Source organism: Phasianus colchicus, chromosome 1, assembly GCF_987193195.1.
Source record: "Phasianus colchicus chromosome 1, bPhaCol1.hap1.1, whole genome shotgun sequence".
NCBI classification, from domain to species: domain Eukaryota; kingdom Metazoa; phylum Chordata; class Aves; order Galliformes; family Phasianidae; genus Phasianus; species Phasianus colchicus.
Genome location: NC_143436.1, coordinates 2,173,900 through 2,199,930, shown reverse-complemented (window position 1 = coordinate 2,199,930; position 26,031 = coordinate 2,173,900). Strand labels below are relative to the sequence as shown.

At 44.3% G+C, this 26,031-nt stretch overlaps 1 protein-coding gene across 1 annotated transcript in view; it reads left to right on the top strand.

Annotated features, from left to right (window-relative positions):
* LOC116236422 (uncharacterized) overlaps window positions 1-26,031 on the top strand; it is an 86,831-nt gene extending 60,800 nt beyond the window's left edge. Inside the window, exons 70-87 of the mRNA XM_090133832.1 lie at window positions 751-807; window positions 999-1,070; window positions 2,039-2,110; window positions 2,758-2,793; window positions 9,110-9,190; window positions 10,040-10,093; window positions 10,530-10,583; window positions 11,366-11,428; window positions 11,857-11,919; window positions 12,641-12,757; window positions 15,896-15,973; window positions 16,229-16,282; window positions 17,614-17,662; window positions 18,637-18,675; window positions 20,712-20,879; window positions 23,322-23,393; window positions 23,865-24,035; window positions 25,708-26,031. Coding sequence (XP_089989958.1) covers window positions 751-807; window positions 999-1,070; window positions 2,039-2,110; window positions 2,758-2,793; window positions 9,110-9,190; window positions 10,040-10,093; window positions 10,530-10,583; window positions 11,366-11,428; window positions 11,857-11,919; window positions 12,641-12,757; window positions 15,896-15,973; window positions 16,229-16,282; window positions 17,614-17,662; window positions 18,637-18,675; window positions 20,712-20,879; window positions 23,322-23,393; window positions 23,865-24,035; window positions 25,708-25,724 — 1,317 coding nt within the window. The 3' untranslated portion in view covers window positions 25,725-26,031. The remainder of the gene's footprint in view (window positions 1-750; window positions 808-998; window positions 1,071-2,038; window positions 2,111-2,757; window positions 2,794-9,109; window positions 9,191-10,039; window positions 10,094-10,529; window positions 10,584-11,365; window positions 11,429-11,856; window positions 11,920-12,640; window positions 12,758-15,895; window positions 15,974-16,228; window positions 16,283-17,613; window positions 17,663-18,636; window positions 18,676-20,711; window positions 20,880-23,321; window positions 23,394-23,864; window positions 24,036-25,707) is intronic.

Genomic DNA, 26,031 nt, shown 5'->3' with positions numbered 1-26,031 from the left:
CAAAACCAATGCTTTGCTGCACCTGTCCTTCTTATTGCTTTGTAGAGTTTCAGGGTGCCCCAAGGATGCTAGTGGCACTCTCTGGAATCCTTTTGGGGAAGCATATTAGAAGCATGTACTTGTCAGCTGGTCACAGTGCCCTGGCTTGCAGAATCAATGTTTCTGATGTAAAAAAAAAGCTAGCTCTGATGGGTGCCATAAGTACTACTTGCCAACCTCAGCTCCAACTGCATGACTATAAATCAGGGCACCATGAGCCTACAACCAGGTCCTGCACATGGGAGGAGATGCAAAACGTGATATCCCAAGTGACACATGGCGACAAAGGAGCCAAGCCACCATGTCAGATATGGACCTGTCCAATCATTGATGGCTTCAGATTGGGAATTGAACCTCAGGGTTCCACTTTCCCATGCACAGCTCCACTTCTAGTTGGGACATCTAGACTGTGGCTATGCCATTGGACCCCAACATTTTCCTGAGCAAGAGATCACTGTCAAAATTCAGAACTTGTCATCTTCTATGCATATTCATCACCTAGCTTTTAGTTGGGAATAAATTAAACTTACTTATTACTGTCCACCATACCTTCCATATGGACCACAGTTTGGAAAATGCTCGCCTTCATTGCAGATGTTTGTTACCCTTTTGCTGTTTTTCCCATCATAGTAAGTCTGGTCCTATCCAATGGGAGCCATGAATTCAGGTATCAGTTGTTATCTGCATCTCTTCTGTGTCTCCTTTCTCTAGGGTGAGACCATGACTGGTTTTGGACCCCAAGGCTACAAAGGCAGTAAAGGAGATCCTGTAAGTTGATGACCCTTATAAGTCCTTTCCAATTAGGGTTATTCTATAAGTTTTACTATTGTTGTGATTCAGCACAGGGAACAGCTTGGGTATCCATTGCAAACCAGTGCTTTGGTCCAAAGCCACTGACTGAGAGATGGGTCCTTCCTTGAGTGAGGCACAACCCCACTAATTTCTGTCCTATCATTCAGGGTGAACAAGGCCTGCCAGGTTTTGATGGAGACAAAGGCGAGAAGGGAGAGGATGGGCCTGCAGGAGAAAAGGTATGAACCTCCCAATGTGACAGAGACATATAACACTGGAAGAGTCCCATTTCTCTCCAAGAGCTGGACATGCTGCCTGAAACCCTGAAGCTCAGAAAAAAAGTGGTAATGCATTGGCACAGGCTGCCCAGGGAGGTGGTGGAGTCACTGTCCCTGGAGGTGTTCAAGAAATGTGGAGATGTGGCACTGAGGGATATGGTGGGGATGGGCTGGGGTTGGACTTGAGCCTTGGCACCTGTGGAGGTGTTAGGTCTCAACCCATAACTCCACTGGAAGGAATCACATAACTCTCCCACTCTCAGACTGAGTCATGAATTAAATCTCCATGCACCAGTCATCCCTATTTTTGTATCATGTTAATGGGTTTTGTTCTAAAAGTCTGACACAGTGCAGAACAAATATAAGTATCTACAACATCAGCATCCCTGATTAGATCCCCAGTGACTGTAAAAGCAACGTGCAGAAGGTCCCATGGGTGATACTTGTGTTTTTGTCAGATGAAGTCTCACACACAGTATCTGTCAGACTGCCCTCTTATTAAATAATAATATTAATAATAATATGTAAGTGTCTCCTAATGAAACAGCACCTGAATATCTGAGTGTCTTTAGGTGGAGCACCACTACTCCACCACTAGACATTCAACCAGGGTTTTGTACTTCAGCGTTAGCAAAGAGGCAACTTCTTTAAAATATCTGAGACCCTTCTCTGCTTATTTTCCTTCAGTTCCCATCAGTGGGCACTAATTCCCTTTCAGGACTGAGCTATGAGGTTTCTGCAGCTGGTGGCTTCCTTCCCTGGCACTGGCTGCCATAAAGATCTTTGGAATCCTTGGAGGTGAAGCTTGCTATAGAAATGATTCTTACTGCCCTTCACTCTTCCATCTTCATAGGATTTTTTCTCAGGAGGGGCTGCTTCAGGAGCACAATGTACTTAGAATGTATTTGACAGGTATTCTATAATTTTAGGGAATCAGAGGTGAAGCTGGCTCCAAGGGAGCCATGGGGCTTTTTGGAACAAGAGGACCAGTGGGACAGAAAGTGAGTACACCCAACACCTATTTTAAGGTATCCTCTTTAAGGATTAAACATTAAAACCACACATGAACTGATATATAAAAATCCTTCGACAGGATTTTATATACTTTTTTTTTTTCACCATATGATTCTTTGCCCGAAGAAGGTGTGGGTGTTGCATCCTTGGAGGCATTCAAGGCCAGGTTGGATGGAGCTCTGGGCTTCCTGATCTGGTTTGGGGCAGCCAGCCCACAAGTTGGAGCTGCATGATCTCTTCCAAGCTAAACCATTCTATGATTCTATGATTGATTGTATGATTCCTTCTTTGAAAGCACTGATTTAAATGTTGTGGAGCTACCAAAAAGTAGAAATAACCAGGAGAGCCCAAGAGATTCTTCCCTTTTCCTAAAGCAGCACAGTGCTCTGACATCTTCCCTGTGCTAAGATAGTAATGATTTGCTGAAATGTCAGCATTTACATGCAAGGTATGAATTCCTGTCTAAATTATACTCAATGGAGACACAGGGCTCCCTTCAGTTGCCCATCTGAGATATTTAAGGAATCCTGTCTGCCCCTTCCATCTCCTGTAGATATGTCCTCTGACAATCCCCAATTCCAGAGGAAGTGCAGCAGCACTTTCCCACTGTTACTCATCATCACTTTCCTTTCAGGGGGAGCCAGGAGAACCAGGCCTGCTGGGCTCTGCCGTGAGTTGGAGCATGTTTCTCTGTCTTTGGGCACATAGTTGGGCTGGCATTTCCACCTATGGCCACATGAATGGGTCATGGGGGAGGTGAGGTGATGTTGGCTCAGTGCTTTTCCACAAAGCCCACTTTCAGAGAGGTTTTGCTGGAAAATCAGCCTTGGGCAAGAGGGACCAAAGCCAAAGGTAAGTTGTAATAGGATGTTGTGTTTTGCATCACAAACACGCAATATGAATGCACATGAAATATGCATCTACTTATTATTTTTAATGCCTTTAGCATTTCCAGACATGAACAGATGACGTTGCTCAGCTGATTACTGGTGATGGTTGTGTAGTATTTGTGAGCTCGTGATCCAAACTGGTAATTGCTTACTGAGAAAAATGCCCTCATTCAATTAAGCATTTCAACCTCTGCTTGACTGCAAGCAGCTGATGAGCACTTTACCAGAGCAATGAGGATGACATAAGACATCAGTATGCTGCACTCCTCATTACTAGGGGTTGGAACTGGGTGATCTTTGAGGTCCCTTCCAAACCAAGCCACTCTATGCTTCTCTGATCACCACACATAGAGTACATTTTGGAAACTGCTTCACTATGAGCACCTGAGTCCATGGGTGACAAATGTTAGCATTAAAATTTGGTAGTGCAGGGAGTGAATAAAGATGTTTGTAGAGCATCAAAGGAAGCACAATTGAATTCCAGTGGGAATCCACCATCCTGACCAGCAGCAGTCTGCTTGTGGTTGGGAAACGTGCAGTTTTCTACCAGCACCCATAAGGATCAATTCATGACATAACTAATGGCCAGAAATTGGCATCTTGTCGATCATTATCCAAGGAGAGCTAAGTAATCATTCTTTGGAAAATATTTGGTGATTTTGCTGGTGTGGGGAACACTATCCCTGCTGTGCTTGGAGCTGGACTAAGAACACTATGCTTGGTTTTGTTTTTTCATTAAATTTCTAAAATTGCAACTCTCACATCAAAGCCAGGGCTGTGACAGAGGAACCATGATATACGACAGCCTGGATGAAATTCATCTGACCTCAGGTTAGATGTCTGCCGTGTTCGCTTTCCGCATCCAAGCACGCTGGACTGAGACTATTTAATAGAGAGCTTTAGGGTACTCTCAGACCATGACTCATATCATCTATTTCAGACACCCGTGGTAGGACATGACATCCTGGTTTGACTTCCTTTCCACAAAACCAGGTTGACAGTGTCTCACTTTGTCTTCAAAGTGTTCACAGATCCTTTGATTGCTTTCTCCCATGTTAAGGGAGAGGGGGGTTTAAGCTATTTCATCTATCATTGCTCTAGTCTTCTTTTTCCCTTTTCTTCAAGGCAGATATGACTTGTTCCATTCTGCCTGTACCCAATGTCTGTTATGCAAAGCCTCAATGATAATATCTCGCTGTCTTCATTTTCCTTCAGCCCCCTCTAATTCCATCCATCGTATCTACAAATTACCACCACTGCAAAAACTCTCCACTTGCTTTCCATCCTACTGAATTCCCTCCTGGCTGATATCTGGGGAGACAAAAGTTCCAGCACGACCAAAAATCACTCCTGTAAACCAGCTTGTAATAAGTCTCATCCAATTACCTTTTTGATTTGGTGGTCTATAGGACTTCCCAACCAAGTGACAACGTTTGTATCCCCTCCCTATAATCATTGCCCAGAGAATTTCAGTGGATTTAGATGACTTTACAACTGGATTTCAAGTCAAATGAGTGCATTCTTGGTATTCAAGACACTTCCCTCTTTTCTAAAAGCACTACACACTTACATTTATATTCCTGCCCTGCTTCACCCTTTGATATTAATATTCTAGTCTGTGTTACGCCTATTAAAGTGCAATCTTGATCATGTATTAAGGCTTCCAACTCCTCTTCTATATACCTCGTCTTTCATGCCTTAAAATTCTGGCAGATTAACCCATTATTCTCCCTAAAGCTGTATTATGAATACTCTTCTCCCCATCTCTTGCTATTACTATTTTGTGTTTGCGGAGTCTACAGTTATGAGTGTTCTTAGGACCTCTCCATCCTGGCTTGCAGTCCTCCTCACTAGCTTTACAAATAGAGTCTCAGAGATGTTTTTCATGTCCTTTTGAGAACTGGGCCCTATAGCTGCCCAGCAGTCCTTGGATCCTTGCCCTATATCTGAGGAAGCCAAAAGGCTGTTGACGCAGGCTCCTCCCTGGCTCCAGCCCAAATCTTTGCAGGAATTTGTGCAGAGAACCACTTCGTTACATTACAACCAAGGCCCTCTAACTCAAGACTATGTTAGGTTTGATAATACCCAACATTTGAATTTGACTTTATCAGACAACGTAAAAGCACTAGAGCTCTTGAAGCAGATTGAGCTATTGAAGAGCTATTCAGGGAACCAACATGAGAGCCCTACCTCCCTCCACCAGCTGCATGAACCTACTTGAAAGCCTAATAGGTAAGCCCATTTGGAAACCCAATTCTCCTGCCTGCTGACCAGTGGGTGAATTCAAGACAGAGGTGAAGAAAGCTGAGGTGTCATGTCCATCCTGGGCTTGACGAGAGGTGCCTCTGACTTCCCAATTAGAGTGGGAAAAGCCATTATCTGAGATGATTTTGGCCAAAGAGGGTGCCATGAGCATTTCTGGAAAATTCAAGGTAATCAGGAACTTGGTCAGCCAGACCTTCTAGACAGGTGGAAATCTTTGCCCAAATAAATTGATGTCTAGACAGAAGACACAACAGGGAAGGGATAAAAAACACAGTTGGAACTCTCACGTTGAGACACTCAGCTACTTCAGATGTATCACCCCATCAAATATTGAGCACTGAAGCCCAAGAAGTGGGAAACATTTTAGCAAAGGTAACAGCCTATGCCATGAGTTTCCAAACTTTTGTCTTGCTTGGGCCCCGTGCACATAAATTGCTCCAAAAGTAATGCCTCCTAATTATTTCCATGGAGACTACAACAGGTACAGAGGGCAGAATAACAGTTTGATAGAGCAAATTCTCAGCTATGAACCACTATTTTTCAACATAGTCACCACCAGCAGCTATGATTTTTCACCAGTGATAGACAAGAGCTTGTGTGTTGTGCTCATAAAAATGTGCACCAGCAGAGGTGACCCATTACCACCGCTGTTTAAATGCACCACCCACTGCCTCACTGTGCAGCATCTACTGTTTGGTTTCCATAAACATTTAGCAAGTGTCAGTGAATACCAGTGGGTTCAATTTTTTCCACATGGATGAATTCAGTGATACACCTTTTGTTCATACACACTTCCACGTCAGGTGACGTTCTGTCGTGACTGTGCCCTTCTGCTGCCATCTGTCACACACAGCAACAAAAATGTGAGAGGATACTGGTGGGAAGGTTCAAATTCTACTACCATATCACCAACATCCGCCTCTGACATAATGGGCCAACATAATAAAGCAGGAGGCGTTACTTTCGGAGCAACCCTAGTTAAATTATATGTTATCATTAGAGTATAAGTAACAAAACATTTTAATTTTTAATATTTTTGTTAAAGTGTTAAAAAAAAAAAAATAAAGAGAGAGAGGAACAAAAGCATACAAGTGGTGGAATATTTGACCATGATTTTGTGAAGCTGATGCATCAGTCTGGTTGAGTGGAAGTGGCTGCGATTCATAGAAATCCCTCAAGGTGTTCATCAGGGATTTTTTGATGAAATTTTACTTTTCCTGCACTTCATCCTTGACGATTGTTCACGAATGCCATTGCTTTTTGGCAGTATGCACATGAATAAGGTGTGATTGTGAAGCGAGGGATGTTTTCCTCTGGTAAGAGAGGGATAATGAAAGGGGTAAAGAGACACGATCAGGTTTTTTTAGTTGCATATCTGATTGCAACTCTATGTGTTCCAAGACTTGCAGGTCTTGTATTGATATGAACTGAAAATGGTGTCATAAACGTAATTTTTTATTATTATTTATTTATTTTTTTGCAATCTTGAAACCTGTTTTCAAACTCCTTTATCAAAATGGAAAGAACAGCTGCATATTCTTCACTGAGTTTAGCCAATGCAGCAAAATGCATACAATTATTTGCCATCACTTGAGTCTGCACTGTGCAGCACTGCCCTCCCTGTGCCTGGATTGAACGTGGCTGACCTACATCCTGGTTTGGAAATGCATTAGTCCTTTGATATGTCTTTCCTGCTGCTTTAGATTTATTTTTTCGGATTGCAGTGCATTCCTGCAGATGGATTTGATGCTTTCCTAGGGTGACCCAGCTAATTTCCCAGCTCATCTGAATGGAGACGTTGAGCCTGGTGATCACACACGCTCCTCCCTGGCTCCAACCCAAATCTTTGCAGGAATTTGTGCAGAGAAGCTCAGTTCAAAGTCATCTTTGCGTCAGGACTTATGACTAAGCTTCTCCATTGCCGTGCCTTCGTGCAACCTGGTGTCTTTACAGTTAAATGAAGCCTGTTCCAGCAACACTTTAATAACAGAACCAAACAGCAAGAGCCATTTCCAGTAGTCCACCAGTAATTGCCTTTAAACTGCCATTTTACTAGCTTTTATTGCCCGGCCTTTATTTGCCCTGGCAAAACACAGAATGTAAATCTCAGGGAACAAATTTCCATTCAGCTTGTTTCCCTTGCTCAGTGCATGAACATTTTCCTCTCATTCTCATTTTTAAATCCTCTTCCTTCTTGACTCTTTTCAGGCGAGGAGGCTCAGGTTGGTTATAAGGGGCAATTTCTTCTCTGAAAGAATGATAATGCATTGGAACGGGATGGCCGAGAAGGTGGGGGAGTCACCATCCCTGGAGGTGTTCAAGATATGAGGATATTTGGCACTGAGGGACATGGCTTATTGGGCATGGTGGGAATGGGTTGATGGTTGGATCTGATTATCTTAGAGGTCTTTTCCAACCTTGATGATTCTATGATTTTCTGAGTAGGCACAACTAAGACCGTTTACCCTTCTACTTAACAGCACGTACTCTGAGCTTTAATCTTCCTAAAGCCATTTGGGTTCCCTTCAGGCTGAAGGCAAGAAGCACCTTGCAGTCTAAGGCTCACAGGAGAGCTATGAGTTGGAGACAAGAAGGTGGGGGATGCACAAGAAAAGACAGAAAGATCTCACTTTAACACAGAAACCCCTATGGATGAATAAATTCAGGTGCTGAGAGGGCTATTAGAGCTAATTGGGAAGTTGCTAACTAGTGTCAAGTTCCTTCAGGATCAGGCAGTATTCAAGAATAAACCTTAGCCCATCCCCTTGGGTACAGGTGTATATATATAAATCCCTAGCCAGATGGATCTGTACCTACTTCAGAGCAATCTGAAAAATGCCAGGCAATTGAAGGTATCCTGGGCTCTTGAGATTTAACCATTGAACCAAAAGGTTTATTACCCTCCAAACGTGCAATCTGTCCTAGCAAACAGGAATTCTAATTAGCTGTGCTTTTTATAGTCCATTTACTTCCTCAGCAAGAGCTTCATATTGATTGTTTCAATAAATAGTTACCAATAAATAAACAGCATGCATGAGATATTCAGGCCTGGTCATGCAAGCAGGGCTTGAGGAGCGTGGACTTTACCCAATCCAGACGTGATCAACAGAGTCATGGAGGAGCACGTTGTGTGTCATCAAATACTGCCTTTACTCCAAAATATAAATAAATATTTGATGAAGTATTGTATGTCCCAGGCTGAGCTAAGCTGCAGAATGGCTCACAGACCTCCAGATTGCAATGCTGTGGTGTTTTCATGGAGGAGTGACTCTGTCCTGTATTGCCTACGTGTTTGGACTGGATGAGAATCTCTTTTATCCCCAGATGGGAGATGTTCTCTGCACTGAAACAGTGAACAACCCCATGCAAGTAGAATGGTTGTTCACAAACTGAATTTCACCACCTAGCATGTCTTCCCTTAACCAAATGGGACTTGCATGTCTTAAACTGAGCTGCTGACCTAATGCCCAGGATTGTGGGCAACCCAACAAAGCAACTCACACAGTGCCTGCTTAGTGTTTCTGCTCCTATTTCCACCTGCAATCATCACCATCCCAATTTTCTTCCCCAGAACTAATCTTTAACTTCTGTGTGCCTCAGTTTCCCAACCTGTGATTGTAAAAAAAGCCAGCTTCTGGGTTGCACTCGCTAGTGGTTGTCAATGGTTGTTAACCCAAGCCTCATCTAGTGCTAGTATTAGGATGGCTTTTGATCTCCAACTGTTGAAACATTCTACTCAGGCTCTTACTATTGAATTTCCACCCTGATGACTGTACTCTGTGGTCTCCTTGCAAAAGCTATAGAGAAATTCATTGTGCTCCTCTTTGGCAGGGTACAGCAGGCCTTGATGGGAAGAATGGAATCAAGGGAGCCAAAGGTGACAGAGGTCTTCAGGGACAGAAGGGGAAGCCAGTGAGTAGCAAGAAAGGACATGGTTAGTTTGGAAGGCAGAAAGAGGTTCCTGGTCTTTCTCAAACCTGAGCTCATTTCTCTTCCCACATCCCATGTTTCCCATTACTAGAATTAGAAATAAGAGTTGAGGGCGACTCTTTCCAAAAGAGAGATGAAATTTCTGCCTGAACTTCCTAGAGAGGGCTCTAATGCACATCCTGGCCCAGTTCTTAGGAGACTTCTGTAGATGCCAGTAGAGAATTTATGTGTGTATCTCTAGTGGTGGAGTTCAACTTCTCCCATGTAATTCACCATGAGTTTTCCTTTGTTACTGAAAAGAAGTCTCCAGGGAGAACTTCTTCCAGTCTTTCAATATGTAACAGGGGGTTATAAGAAAGACAGGTGAAGACTTTTTAGTTGGGCCTATGATGACAGGACAAGGGGGAAAAGTTTTAAACAGAAAAAAAAGTATAGATTTAGATTGGATATGAGGAAGAAATTTTCAATAATGAGAGTGGAGAGACCCTGGAATATGTTGACCAGAAAAGCCGTGGATTTCCCATCACTGGAAGTCACATTGGACAGGGTTTTAAGCAACCTGATCTAGTGAAAGTTGTTCCTGCTTATGGCAGGAATGTTGAAGAAGATGATCTTTAAAGATCCCTTCCAACCCAAACCATCCAGTGATTCTATGAATCTATGATCTGCAAGTTTTTCAGGAGTCCCCAGTGGTTAAAAGAACAATATAAATGGGAAGTGATGCTATCACCAGGGTAGCATTCTTAATCTGTCAGGATGTGTATTATATGTTTACTTTATTTTATTTTATTTTATTTTATTTTATTTTATTTTATTTTATTTTATTTTTAGGGAGAAAAAGGTGATCCTGGGATCACTGGGGACATCGGGCGGAAAGGAACAAAGGTAGGGGCTGGGTGAGATCCTATGAAATCTCAGTATTCAAAAAGCTGTCTGGATGTTGTCCTGGACAGCCATCACTTTATGGCCTTGTTTGAGCAGAATGGTTGGATAAAATCAGAGAATCACAGAATCGTAGGGGTTGGAAGGGACCTCCAGAGATCATCGAGTCCAACCCCCCTGCCAAAGCAGGATCCCTACACCAGGTAAAATGACCTCCAGAGGTCCCTTCCAACCTCAACCACTTTGTCATCCCGTGAATCAAAGTTTGGGACAGGCAGAGAGGAGAACTCAGACTCCAGGCTGGATGGTGTTCATGGGGAAGGGTTCTGTGGGTCAGGGATATTCTTGCATTAGGGCTGACCATGTGCACAGTTTTCATCCTACTTGCCTTCACCTTGATACGTCATCAGTGACTTCCCATGATTTGCTTTCTCCCCAGGGCTTACGTGGGCTGCCAGGACGCATTGGTGCTCCAGGAGCCAAGGGCATCAAGGTGAGCTCAGCCCAGCTCTATCTCCTACTCAGGTAGCCCCATTTCCAGCAGTGATTCCTATTTCTTACTCATTACGAGGGTAACACTGTGCTTGAAGAAACCATGCTAGCTCATGCAGAAGACCCTCTCCACAGTGGTGATGGACTGATGGCTGGACCAGATGATCTTAGTGGTCTTTTCCAACCTTAATGATTCTATGATTCTATGGCTTGAAGCTGCAGGCTGCAGCCTGTGGTCACAGTTTGGGGATTGACACATATTTTTTTTTTACAATCTGAACTCCTTTCGAAATATCCTTCTGGTCTGTGGCTTAGCAACTGCCTGGACTTAATTTGCAATTACTGCCAGGCACATTGCTCTGATTGCCAGCACCAACGGTCCTTTCTCTATAAACAGGGATAATGGCCCTTAATGGTCTTTTTATGAAGGGTTTTGAAGAGCTCAGTAAGATGTAAGGGAACACTTGACAACTGAACCAAGGGGATATATTTTTATTATTAATATTTTCCTTCATCTGCCTTGGCCTATTGGGTAAATTAAGTACTGTTCAGTGAACTTCCCAGCTACTTTCATATAAGTGGTTATGAAGTCAGGGCAGTCTAAAGTCTGTATCAATCTGAAGTAGGAATTTTCCTGTATTTAGGGTTTCTCCTACCAGAAGTGTCATTATTTCCATACCTTCCACAGCACCATTTACTTGCCTTAACATTTTGGAGCTAGTTTTCCCAGTGCTTTAGAGATTGTGTTTGCTTACATCCTATTCATTGATTTTGCATCCGTAGGGAGAAATTGGCAGTCCTGGAAAGCCAGGAATCCCAGGATCAGATGGACCATACGGACCAAAGGTGAATACCTAAATTGCACATCTGCCTGCAAATGGGAAGTTGCCTAAAACCTCTGGGAAGCAACCTGTGAAATGTGCTTATTTCTTCTTGACAGCACAAACAGGGGCTATTTTGTATCTAATCCTATAACCTGACATATATTTGGGTGAAAATTCTTAGACATCTGGGGTGAGGGACCTCTTCACTCAACTCAGTCAACTTCATCCACCCCAGCCCAGATGCTTCTCATGCACTACTGCACATGATAAGTAATGGGGCTTTTTAACATGATTACTTTCAGTCTCTTTGAGTACCACTAAAGCAATGAGAGATTCTGATGGGTTACACTTAATAAATAATATTGTAATGTGAAGAAGAGGTGGTTTGTTCAGAAAATCGCAACCATGCCAAGTCTGCGTCGGCTGTAGTTTTATTTTGGCTCCCTCCAGGGTGAACAAGGAGCACCAGGTGATGACGGTGCCTTTGGGATTCCTGGAGAGAAAGGAGAAAAGGTTAGTGCTTGCCACACTGCATTGAGCTGCCATTTATAAAAGAATGAATCCCACATCCATCAGGTCAAGTTAACGATATTATGCACTTTATGCATCATAGGTACCCTTTTCAGTGGTCAAATGTCAACTGTCTGGAGCATTAAGGCTGGGACTGCAGGTGGAAAGGGCAGGAGAAGGAGGTCTTCCTCAATTCACCTCCTGCTGATGCATGAAACCCCAGGAGGGTGCATGCTTAGCATGAGGAAAAGCCATCCAGACCTTTGAAGTGGGATGAGTTGTCAGAGTTTATTCAACTCAATGACTTGGACTGAATGATCCTTATGAGTCCCTCCCAACTTGGGATATTCTGTAGTTCTATGATTTTAACACCACCATACACAGGATGCTGGGCATGCTGCAGAGGAGAGAAAATGGATAACACTGCTGCCTCCTAGATGCCTTGGACATGGATATGGAAAAAGACAGACTAAAGGAATCTTCTTACATATTTAAAGAAAGTTGGGCATTAGAAGTTGTTGGGCATCGTCCTAGAGGGGAGGAACATCCATGTCACCAAGCAATGAGGTGCTTTCTGGAAGAGTAGAAATGGAAAGCAAAAATGAAGGGTCTCACTGTATAGCCAAGGCCCATGAAAATATTTGGATAATATCTGGTTTGCCTGTCTCTAAAACCATCTGTGCTTGATAAAATATCTGAACCGCTCTCTCCTGCTGATTTTTAGGGGTCAAAGGGAATTCCTGGTTTGGGAGGCTTCAAAGGACAAATGGGATGGCCTGGAAAAGCTGGAGTTGCAGGACCAGATGGACCTCAAGGGCCCCAGGGCAAACCAGGACCACAGGTGAGCAGCAAGGGACATGATTTAGCGGAGGGTTGTTAGAGTTAGCGTAGTATGGTTAGGTTGTGGTTGGACTTGATGATCTTTAAGGTCTTTTCCAACCTGAGCAATTCTATGATTCTGTGATTCTTAATGCCATGACACCTGTGCTGTCTAGAAACCCATATACCAACACTTACAGAGCAACACCAGCAAGGATCTGCACGTAGCCATTCTTCTCCAAGAGCAGGAGGAGATAAGATGCTGCCCTAGACCTCATGGATTTATCTTCCTTGGAGAGCTCTGCTAGAAGTCTCTTCCCCAGTTGCCATCCAAGGGTTTGCATCTTACACCCTCATGTGACACAGAACCCCAGATGGATCCCTCCACATCACCATGCATACAGGCTGCCTGGGGATGTGGTGGAGTTATTGTCCCTGAAAGTTCAAGAACCTTGGAGATGTGGCACTTGAGGACATGGTTTAGTGAGCATGGTGGGAGTGGGTCGATGGTTAGACTTGATCTTAGAGGTCTTTTCCAACCTTAATGATTCTATGATTCCGTACATATCCTCCACTTACAAACTGGCACCTGAGGTCTCCCAAACTAAAAGAGGATGGCTGCAACATCTGCTATCTTTCTGTGTGATCTTGGTCAATATACTTCATCTCTTGGTGTATTTATCCCCATAAGTATTTTTTCCTTTCCTCTCTTCTTTTCCTATCTGCAGTGCAAGACATGACCTCTCAATGAAGGAAGGAAGGCTGCTAATTTCAAGTTAGCATCAAGTGCACCCCTCCTGTTGCTAATTAGGGAGCAGGATACCCAGGCTCCAGAAGGAGCAAGTGGCTTTCAAACCCTGTTTGAAGCCCACTCTTAACAGGTGTCTTTGCATGCAAGACATGCTAGGCATCTTTTGAATGTAACAAAAAGACTTGGAAATGAGACATGATAATGCTGTTTATGAGTAGGAACATGCTGCCTCCAGATTCTATGGTAATGAAGGGTGTCTTGCTGCTGCCAACACAATGCAGAAGGACAATACTAGAGATTAATGCTAATCATCCACCCTTAGGTAGCATCCATTAAGTAAGAAAAGCTTTTCAAGTGGAAAAGGACTGGAAGTGAAAATACCTTTTTCAAGTGATGGAACTGGCTGAGTTTTAGGCTTGAATGAAAGAATAAAGGCTTGAATGAAAGAATATATATATTAATATGAAAGAACAGAGAACAAAAGAAAAGCTGAAGTTGGCTAACTACCTGAAAGATGAACAATGTCAAATAAGCCATCTCAGAGACAGCCTTGTTTTAACTCGTACTGGCCTCACTTGGTGTGACATGTCACACCATTGAGTGATTTGTCCTTACAAAAGTAAGTCTAAGGATTTAATCTTTCTGTGTGTGTATGTAGAGGACACGTGTACACATACTGTCTGCAAAATCATAGAATCATTAAGGCCAGAAAAGACATCAAGGGTCATCAAGACCAACCATCAACCCCAACATCACCATGCCCACTAAACCATAACCCCAAATGCAAAAAAATACTTGAGTTTGCTGCCAGATGGGCAGTAAATTGCACTGTAATTTGGAGGCATGGAAAAGAGAAGAAGGAACTCTGGCTTTAATTTTTTATGTACTGCAGATTCATCCCAGCCAAATAATCCAAACTCTCATGGCCATTGCATCATGGTCCTGTGCCAAATTACAAACACGTTTAAAAGCACAAAGAACTTAGTTGATGTGCAGCTACATCTGACATTACAGGCCTGTGCTGGTGAAGATACATCAGTGAAAAATGTTCTTGCTGTCAAAGGTAGAATTTGGGCTTGTTCAGACCCAATTTTGTATGAAGTCCAAATGAGTCTGGACCTCATTAGATCAACTAGGTTCACTACCATTCTTACAATAAGGTAGTGAAGCACTGTCACAGGCTGCCCAGTGACACAAGTGCCTTGTCCCTAGAGGCCTCCAAGGTCAGGATGGGGTGTCTGAGCACCTGACTGAGCTGTAGATGTCCCTATTCATTGCAGGGGAGTTGGACCAATGGCCTTTAAAAATCCCTTCCAACTCCAGAGCCTTCCAACTCCAACTGGAGCCTAGCAGAAGATTGGTTAAAGTTATCTCTGTAGGTTTGTTGATTATTAACCCCCAAAATATCATGTGTTGAGAAAGTTTGTAACCAGGACACAAGGAATACCCAATGCTGGGATTTAAGTCCCAGGGAAGAATTAAGGAAGGTGGTGGAGCCAAGTGTTGCAGTGTTAATCAGGTTGAACATCTGTATACTGTCCTCTGACATCAAATAAAGGCTTGACTCAGAGCAATCTGAGTACAGAGGAAGTTTTGGGATTCCAGCATTGCTCAGCAGCTACAGCTGGATCCCACGCCATGTTTCATCACAAAACCATGGGTGATTATTGGAAGAACTGCCCCTACAGTGGGCAAGGTTTAGAAATCCCCCTTCTAGAACACTAAAGTATGGACCAAATCCAGCCCCAGACCGTTGTTCTTTCCTTCCTCATTCCCCAGGCTGCACGTTGTCATGAAAAATTTATCGAAAGAATCACACAAGGGAGGAAGGAGCTGAAAGTACGAGAGCCCTTCATGTATGTTTAAAAAGGCTGGAAGTTTTTAGATTAGCATTTACTAGCACTGCATGCTCAGAAAGCCATGTATGAGATAATAAATGACTTCCATTCAGACGTTGATTAACGAGAGACTGTGAGATGCCGCTTTCTACACCCACACTTCTACTTGTCTTTTCCCTAAATAAAAAGAGAAAGTCCCTGGGTTTGAACTGTTTCTAATGTGAGAGGGTGTTATCTTATTCTGCAAGTCCTTCTCCTCCTGCTGAGACTCTGCTTCTTAAATTAGTCTGAACAAAGAGCTGAGGAAAGAAAACTTCTGCCCCATAGCATTTGCCCTTTCTGAAGGTTGTGGCTATAAGGAGATCCTTGTGGTTGCCCACATGGGGCAGATGGTGCAAAGTCCAGGGCTCTGTCTCATCACATCTGATCTGTTTGGAGATCCAGAAGACTCCGAGTATTTTCTTCTACTGATACCCACATTGAGCTTTAGGGGAAATACCCCAAGTTGTGTCATGAAGGATCTCAGATGTTGTCCCAGTACTGCTAATGGAGCAGTTCTCATCTTCTCCAGGGTCCACGAGGGAGAAGAGGAAGACCTCAGCTCTGCCTCAGAGGTCCTCCAGGCATGGATGGGCAGAAAGGAGTAATGGTCAGTATGAGGATGAGCCATCCTTGTGTCCTGGTGAGGGAGCCTGCACCAGCCCTCTGATACACACTTTGTTTCCCTGCATGTGGTTGAGACCTTCCTGCTCACTGATAACCCTTAAATTTATGGGAAAACACGTGAGCATTTTTCCCCATCTCCATTTCTAGAGCATCATTTCCTCTCTAAGGTGCACTTATTCTTGGAGCGTTTAATGTTCAATTTACTGAGCTTTTGTAATGACTTAAGTGTTTTTAACAGGGTGAAAATGGTCCGGCTGGTCAGAAAGGAGAAAAGGGAGATCCTGGTCTTTCTGTGAGTACTTTAGTCTAAGATGACATCGTGTTACACAGGGCTGAATAGAGAAAATAGGGCAAAATGCCCCTAAGAGGCATAAGGGAGGAGGGAAATGATGAGAAATAAATTCATGCAGAGAATATCTGGGAAATGAGAGTGTTGGCCTTTACCCAGACATGTCAGATTTGCATTGGCTGAGGCAGGAGCAATGTGCTAGGCAGCATGATGAGAGTGCAGACAATGACCCAGAGTTTGGGGCATATTTCTCCTCTTCCTTCCTTACTGTGATGTTTCAAACTCATGCTTGGCAGATAGGATTGATACCACGCTGTATTTGCACCTTTTCAGTGTGTAGATGTCTGGCAGTATTCGTTTTAGAATAGGTGTTAATGGCAAGATTGTCCTATGAATGGGATACTGAGTTAAGATAAGCTTTCACACAGTAAATGCCCCAAGATTTGTCATCCTTAAAAGACAGTAGCCATATCATATAAAGTTGCATTAGGATGCCCACCACTGGACATGGAGAATGCTCAACTTAAACTCACAGAATCATAGAACCATATGAGTTGGAAGGAACTTTAAAAGGACATCTAGTCCAACTCTCCTGCAGTGAAAAGGGACATCTATAGCTTGATCAGATGCTCAGAGCCTGGTCCAGCCTGACCTTGAATGTCTCCAAGTATGGGGCATCCACACACCTCTTGGCAGCATGTTCCAGTGCCTCAATACCTTTATCATAAAAATAGATTGATGGTTGGACTAGATGATCTTAATGGTCTTTTCCAACCTTAATGATTCTGTCATTCTATGAAGAGAAGTCTGGCTGAGACATAATTATAGAATATCCCCACTTGGAAGTGACCCACAAGGATCACTGAGCCCAACCCTGACTCCACACCACCTAAACCCTATGTCTGAGAGTGGTGTCCAAGCACTCCTTCAGCTCCAACAGCTAGGTGCTGGGCCCACTCCCCTTGGGAACTCGCTCCATGCCCACCACCTTCTGATGCAGAACCTTTTCTTAACATGAGAAGGCTGTAGGGCCACCATTAAGGAGTTCTAGGCTACCACGAGGTGATTGTCAGCAGCCACGAGGCCTCCCCTCATCCTCTTCTGCTCTGGGCCAAACAAACCAAGGGACCTCAACCACTCCTCACACACCTTCCCCACCTTCATATCCCTCCTTAGGGTGCTCTCCAGTCGTTTTATGTTTTTATTCTATTGTGGCACCCAAAACTGCACCAGGCGAGGTTGCACCAGCGGAATGGGAAAGAAGAAGATGAGAGATGGAGATGGAGCAGGGGTAGAAAATCTCTATTAATCACTCCTTTCTCCCTGTGGCACAGGAGGAAGAAGTGAAGGAGGTGGTCAGGAGCGAAATGAGAGGCCAATGCGGTAAGTCAGCTGGCGAGCTGCTTGGGGCCATCGCTCTGACTCCTGGCAGCAACTAAATTGGAGTGATTTGAGTGGCAGCACACGCTTGCTCGACCCAGCAAATATCACCCCATTAGCAGTGAGCAGAGACGTGTCACCTCGCTACACCTGGAGATGAGTGTGGGCTTTTGGGCTGCAGAGTCTCTGCTGTAACCCTGACCTTCTAGTCACACTCTTTAATTCTTTCCCTTTAAACCCTCTGTCTTCACATTTCTTCCCCGGTGGTTTTGTCAGCAAAGCTTTCCTCCCCGCTCATCTCCATTTCCCCACTGATTGGTGAAAGGTTCTGGGTCACGGGGGAAAGTTTGGAGCTGCATTTTGCTTGATAACAACACTTTAATTCCTCTCTGCTTCATGGCACTTCTTGACACCTCTTCAGTGAAAGCAGAACCATTAAGGCTGGAAAAGACCTCTAAGATCATCCAGCCTAACTGTCCACCAATATTGCCCACTAACCATGTCCCTCAGTGCCAAATCTCTTCATATTTTGAACACCTCCAGGGACGTGACTCCACCACCTCCCTGTGCAGCCTGTTCCATATCTGTCAACCAGGACCAGAAGGGTAACGAAAAAATAGTGGGGAAAACCATACCTGGAGATTTTTAAACCCCCAAAACCCCACATCACAAAGGTTTTTTGGCTTTTGTTGCTTCCTTGCCCTGCAAAGGCCCTGCAGAGCTGCCCAACTCTCTCGAGCATTCCTATGGCCAAAGAGAATTGGAGGTCACCACTGCACTTGCCAAGATGATTAAAATGGAGTCACACTTGTTTCTGACATCAGGAAGCATCTGAATGTTTTAAGGGGTAGAAATCGAATATAATCCATGAAAGCATCTGCTGTCAATAACAATAATAATTTCATTTAAAAAAAAAAAAAATCTTTCCAATGACCAAAAAAGAAGCAGCAACAAACTGTCCTGTTTTCTGTTTGCAGATTGTGGAGATGAGCTGGGAAGAATGCTTGTAGGAAAGGGTAAGTCTGCTGATATCCATGTAGAAATACATGGGAATGTGCATTGGCTTAAAGGATGTTTCTCCTTACCCCTAGACTGAGTGAAAAGATGTCATTAAATGCCTTTTTCTGAGTTTCAACATGGAAAATGACCCTGGATCACCAAATGTTTTTAGGTCCCAGCTTTTAGGAGGGCTATTTCTTGAGGGAAACATAAAGAAACAGGGTACAGAGAGAAACCAAGAGGTCACCAACTTCCACCCTCTACTGCAAGACAGAATACAACATTCCATCTCCTGCTTTGGAGACCTATTTCTTATGGTAAAGTCATCTGGATGGTTAATCTGCTGATATATAGGAGACCCCACCTTCAGAATCATAGAATCTTAGAATATCCCGAGTTGGAAAGGACCTATAAGGATCATGGAGTCCAACTCCAACATTTGGCCAAGGGCTTATCCTCTGTGCTGAATTAAACAACACTTGGAAGAGTCACTTTCTGGGTGGGCAGTGACCAAGGTGATGCATCCAACCCCAGAAAAGATATGCGTGGATGTATTTTACACTCTGTATGTCATCATGGGATGTTTTTGGGCTTTGTAACATGAGGACATTACTGATTTGAATGACATCATACACTCTCCTTGCAGCCAGTGCAGTTAGTCTTTTCCTACCTGTTCAGTGCTTGAAACAGGCATAATCAAAGGATGAGCAGCAACTTGCCTCTAAAATGAATATATCTTCTCCAGAAATGGATTTGCTTCAGTTTTTCCTCCATAATTGTTTTTTGTTGTTGTTGTTGTTGTTATTGCTGTTGTTGTTTTAGCACGTTGTTTCATAGTATATAAAGCAGAGCATTTCACAAAGCCAGGGACTTACTAAACAGAGAGATGGGTCAAGAAGTAAATAGCTGAGCTGCTTGGCAGCAACCTTGCTCTGGTTGTACTGAGCCAATGTAATCACAGACACACGGAGCACCCGGGGACTCCCTTGGCATGGGACATTCCCAATTACATTCAGAACAATATAGTCCTTTCCAAACTCTTCTTCCCCCTCTCCTGCTCTGTATTTAGAAAGCAAAGCTGTCAGGGTAGAGGTTTCTCCCTGGTATTATCCATGGCCCCATCCCTGGGATCCTGCCCTTGCATTGGCCTCTACTTGCTGCTGTAATAAATCAGGGCAAATGAATCCTGCGTGCTGAATGCTCTTGGACACAGAAGCCTCCGTGCTCCTACAAAAAAAAACCTTTGCTGAAATGTTTTGCATTCATAACTCGGATGTTACCCAAGGGCTCTGTGTGTTATCCAGATGCTCAGCCAGAAGCACATCGTCCTGTCTCCAACTCATGTTCAAGGCATCTTTTTAGAAATAGCAGTAAGTTTGCAAAGCCAGATCAAAACCACAGTGGACATGCTACAGAGTTGATATGGAATAGATTCAGTTTGCTGGTCCACATTGCTTTAAAACATGTTTCTGGGTCAATTTTGCACAGCCAGCCTCCATCAAATCTACCACCCTGTAGTTTCCAACCCTGTACAAACGTAAAGCCAAAACTTCATAAAAGCTCTGCCCTGCTAACATGTTGCCCATCCAACAAGAAGACTGGCACAGCTCAACGTGTCATGAAGATGCTACAGGTCCCACAGACCTTTAATTATAACTTTGATCAGAACTCCATCCCAAGTGACACTGTGAATGCAGCCATGGAGGACTGATGAGTTCCACCACACTCCTTGGGAACAGCTTCCTCTAAAACCAGCCTTTATTCTGAATAAGTTTAGCATGTCCCAGCCTTCCTTGGGAAGACAGGAGACAGTATGATCTGTCCATAAGTTCTTGCCCTTCTCTAGAGTGTATATGATTTGAAAAATGGTTTCCTAACCTGATGCCATACCTGTGGTCTGTGAGTTTTTGAAGGTGCAACGTTGAGTTGTGACTTTTCTCCCATACTAGTAGTCACTTTGTTGAACTACAATTATTTTTCTAAGCAAGAGAGCTCAGCTGTCAAACTGTGGTGCCAGATTTCATCATCACTGACCCAGCAATTAAATCCACAGGCCTGGAAGCAATTGAACTCAAGAGGCAGCTTCAAGGGTATTTTCAGCCTCAAAAACACCCTGAAAGGGATGGTGAAAACTGGGAAGAAATGCCTAACAAAACCCAGAGCATGACCACATGGATGACATCATCAGAGTCCTTCCTGGAGACACCTCCTCTTACGACAGGTAAGTAGAGCTGCCTGGCTGATTGCTTTTGGTCTTTTCTATCATGGGAGATGATGTCTTCACCTCTCCCAGAGCACAGCATGAACCCAGTGCTGAATTCCTTTTACTCTGTGGTAGAAAGGACACAGATACAGGATTTCCAACAAGGAAACATGAGATCCCCCATGTTTCTCTGTGGCTCAGAGGTGAGATCATCCAACATTCCATTGTGTGGGTGAGGGAAATGCCAAACACACGTGGCACCATTGGTGATCACCACCTACCAAAGAACACGTTTTTAAGTGCTGGAAGAAAGCAGCCAACATTTGTAGGCTGATGCTGTCCCCCTCATGTCCTTTGCAACTTCTAGTAAGGCTTTCTACCAGCTAAAAATTGCATCTCTGAGACCAAACACTCAGGCTATTACAGACTATTTCTGCCCAGGGCCTCATGAACACATTAATCTGTAAAACTCATGATTGTAGCTAATGGAAAAACAACTGGCTTTACTTCTCACCCTTTATGTTGGCCAAGAGAGAGAGGGAGACAGAACAATCAAGGTCCTGCTCTGCAGATGCATGCAGTACAGTCCTGTTTGTACAGGACTGGAAGGATGTTATGGCCTGGTCTGCAGGCACAGCTGATAGGATGAATCCCCAGTTTGCTCCAGGACCACCCTGGGATTAACTGGAATGGTGTCCTGGCAGAAAAACCCAGGAGATGGATCTGTTGGATACCAGGAGATCCATTAATGCTTGGCTAAGAATGACCATCTCTCCAGGGAAAGAATGGGATGGAGCAGTTTCAGCTTAATTTCAGATCATCTACCCTTTTTTTCTGTGAACCATTGTAATGAGCATTACAGTGAGGGACATCTTTGCTCAACATCATGCAGACCTGATGACCAGTCAGATCCCTCCAGCAAATACAAGTCTCATACCTTCTTCTATCCCCATGGGTTAATAATTCATGGGTGGCTTTTCGGGGATCTATAGGCATCCCTGTGCCCTGCACACTTAATGGAGGTGAACAAAGCCCTTTGATATCACTGATTTTAGGAGTTTCTGAGCATTTCTGTCCTGAATCTTGGCAGCAAGATGGAAATTACCTTCACCAAATGTTACCCATATGAACCACCTTCCCACATATCCATCACATCTTCAGACCACTCCACATTCACCCGTGGTCCTTCTGACTTCATCTGTGACGTTTGCCTTTTAGTCTTGATTTTTGGGAAATAGAGAGTGAAAGCATTGTGCAGAAATGCTGATCGACAGAAATAGGGGGATTATGGGCTTGCTTATGAAGTGTTTTCTTCACTCAGTACTCAAAGTCCAAACATACCTCAAGGAAGCGCAGAATTCAAGAGGAGGGAGAGTTGAGTCTCATTTCTTCCAGTTCAGCAAACCAAACATTCAGATGTTTACACCATGACTGCTCAGATTTTGTCAACAGGAGGAGGAGGGTTGAGTTGTATGGAGGGAGCAGCCATTGGTATGGGCAGGGGGACAGTCACTGCTTCAGCTCAGAGAGAGAGGTATTCACAGGGCAGGATGCATTCCAAAAGACAAATGAGTTGGACAATCAATTCTGCTACTTTGGAATATATTTTAAAAATGTGACTCCAACGCTTTCAAACCTCAAAACAAGTGGCAGCCTGCACAGGTTGTTGACCTACATTTTGTGTATCTTCACCTTTATTACACATGATGGTACTTTCCTGAGCTTTGGGAAGAGTTTTAAGTCAAACCTACTGATGATTATCTCATTTTTTTCCCCACGTAACCCACTAAGGAACAAATAATCCCCACATATCCAGCTAAACCTGAAGCTGGCCTCAACCATCTCCGCTTTCCTCTTGCCCATCACTCAAACCCTCACCTAATATCTGTGTTGCACTTGGGAGACGTCATCCATCTGGCTTTAAACTCACTTTATATCAAGGCAGCATTTGGGATCGGGGCGGTTTGAGATCGGCAGAGCGTACCACATGTTATTGAATCACAGCTGCCGCCGTCGCCAGCCGACAATCCCATTAAAGCCTGGGTCTGAGGCAGGAGGGCCCATAAATCGCTCCACTAAGTGATGAGTGCCGATAGGCGCTGGAAATGTTAACAGGATTCTGCAGTCGGAGGGTTATTACTGCCAGATTACAATCGCCCCTGGCTTTTCAAAGCTTCCAGATTTACAAAACTCCAGCCTGACATTTATCTCCTGCAAGCAACCACAAATACTTCCATTTTCTCTGACTAACACCCAACCTTTTTGACTGAGTTGTTTAATACCATTAAGAATTTTATTGCCGCCGATTCCTCCCCCTGCCTCACCAGCAGCTCCATGACATTTATTAAGGGAACTTGTTAGCCAGCATAAAGCCACGTAAGGCTCCAATGATCAATATTTAAATGATGGCTAATTTGTTTGCGTGCCCTTATTATGTGTGATTTCCATTTGCTTCCCCAGCAGCTTCCAGTGTGCAGCCAATAACAGGTCTTCCTCTGTACAAGCGCCGAGAAGCTCACGATCAATTACCAGGTGAAATAAACTGAATTAAGTGACATTTAGGGAAGTCACTACTCGGGTAGGAAGTGCTTTTTGGCTCTGAGATCAAGGGGATGTAGGGCTGAAAGAGCTACGCACGCCAGCAAGCAGAGGTTCAAATCTCAGCTTCGCACTCGGCTTAAAGTAGCTGCATTTGTTCTGGGGTGAACAAACTAGGGGGTTTTTTCAGCCCATTCTGTGTTGTCCAACTATACAAGACAAAATGCATGGTGAGAGTTTTCTGTGTAATGTCCCCGAAAGCAAGCAACTCTACAGTGAGGAGCTTTGTGCTCATCCCACTATGGGAATCCACCCTTGGTCCTTTTTGCCCCTTTTGCTCTTCCAACCTCATCATGATGACCACGGGACAATGGGAGTCGTTGCACCAACCCCATGTGTTTGTCCAAGGTGGTCTTTTCCCACCTAAATCCCACATGTGAGTGGTTGTGGGGTGTCTCCCTGCAGCCCCCTGCCTACAGCCAATGGACGAGGGCTCCTGTCGACACTACACCCTGCGCTGGTACTTCCACCCAGAAGCAAAAGCCTGCCGACCCTTCATCTTTGGGGGATGCCAAGGGAACAGCAACCGCTTTGAAACCAAAAGGAAGTGTGAACGGCGGTGCAAAACCTCAGCAGGTGAGAAATCCACTAGGCTCTCTGATCCTTCTCCCAGGAGGAAGCAGGAAAACACATCCAGGATCTGTCCACCTCCATTGCCTTACGGTGTGCCACCAGGCTGCAAGCCACAGCAGGACGAGGGCAACTCTGCTACTCTGCTTCTTTTAATAAGTCAGGATGATAGAAGGATGATTTGGAGTAGCATGGGAGGAAGGTGGAGAGGTCAGATGAAAAGGGGAGAAGGAGAAGAAGCTGTTCCTTTCACCTATAGGGAAAAAGGATGTTTTCAAGGCAGAGATGCCATTTTGGATGGCAGCAAAGGCCTTAGGGAGGCCAATTTGCCCATAGACTTCTCTGGGATGGGCAGCCCAGCTGTTGTGGCTTTTGACATATCCTGCCCCCCCAAGGCAATCCTATAACCTTCCCCATCCATACACCCAAGTTTCACTTGGAGTGGTGCCTCTAGTTTCAGAGTCTGTTTCTCCTCTTGCTCCCAGTGGACTTCCCGATCAGATCCCCTCCAGCCCATCCTGAGAGCTCCTGAACATCTCCTCCCTTGGGCTACATCCACTGAGGAAACACAGGGTGGATGTGGGGGTGATGTGGAGGGTCCACACAGGCACCAGTGGAAGCTTGCCATGGGGGCATTCAAGGCCAGGTTGGAGGGGGATCCTGAACAGCCTGATCTGATGGCTGGCAACCATGTCCATGGCGAGAGAGTGGGGACAAGATGATCATTAAGGTCCCCTCCAACATAAGCTATTCAATGATTGTATGAAATTAGCTCCTTCTGGCCCTGACAGTAATGCAAATGCTACTGATGCCAAGCAATACATGAGCAGGCAGCTGAAATGCTTTCCTAGAAAGGTGCTCCTCTCTCAGCCTTTTCTTTAAATGGAAGAAAGCCTTCTGGGCAGCAGAAGAAATGTGTTAGTTCTCCAAAACAAATAATATCAATAATAATTCTGATGAGGTTCATCTGCTAGTTGGCACCCACTTAGTCTGGCTAGTGCTCACATTTAGTGGTCTGTTTCTTTGCAGTGCACCACACCTGGGGAAGTCACTCTCAGTGCTTTAAATCCCTGAATAAGAAAGAGCCTCTTCATGCCCAAAGCTGCAAGCCTTGGGCATGAGCATTTAATGAGCATATAGGCTCCCTGAAGTAGCTGTAGATATCTTCAGCTCCATGTCTTCCTTTATAGAGAGAAGCAGGCACTGTGGAGTGATAGTTCTACAAACCCAGGCCAGGTCTGTGTCCTCCATGGACCACCATAAGGGTAGTGAAACACTGGCACAGGTTGCCCAGAGATGTGGTAGATGCCCCATCCTTGGAGACATTCAAGGTCAGGCTCAGAGCTCTGAGCAACCTGATCAAGCTGTAGGTGTCCCTGTTTATTGCAGGGGAGTTGGATTATATGGCCTTTAAGGGTCCCTTCCAACTCGAATGATTCTACAATGATTTTATGATTTTTCCTCACTGACCCTGAAGAGTTCCCAAAGCTGACCTGGATCAGAATATTTGCTGTATCAATGTCTGGCATGTCACAGAATGATCAGGCATGGACATCCCGTGGTGTCAGAGACCTCTTGAGCATCTCCAGACATGGGAGGTTCAAAACAAAACCCACGCTACACGCTACATCCAAACTCCAACATCCCCTTTGTTTTCTCTTTCTTTGCTTTCCAACAGCAGTCAGAGGGAGGTGATCAGCTGCAGTTGCCATGCATAAATCAAAGATAAATGAAGCTGCAAGAAGTTTATTTGGGACATCTCAGAGACTCAACAAGCAAGACAAACCGTTTAACATGAAGAAGCAGCAATGTTGGGAAAAAAAAAAAAAAAAAGACATTGGAATACTTGTAATTATGATCAGGAAATAAAGTGGTATGAAGAGAGGGAATCATCTGAGTGCTCAAGAAAGCCCAGAGGCTCACAACTCTTTGTCCTGCAGCATGATTGTGAAAATCCAGGTGACACCTACCCATGAGTTTATTTTTGTAAAATAAAAGTGTA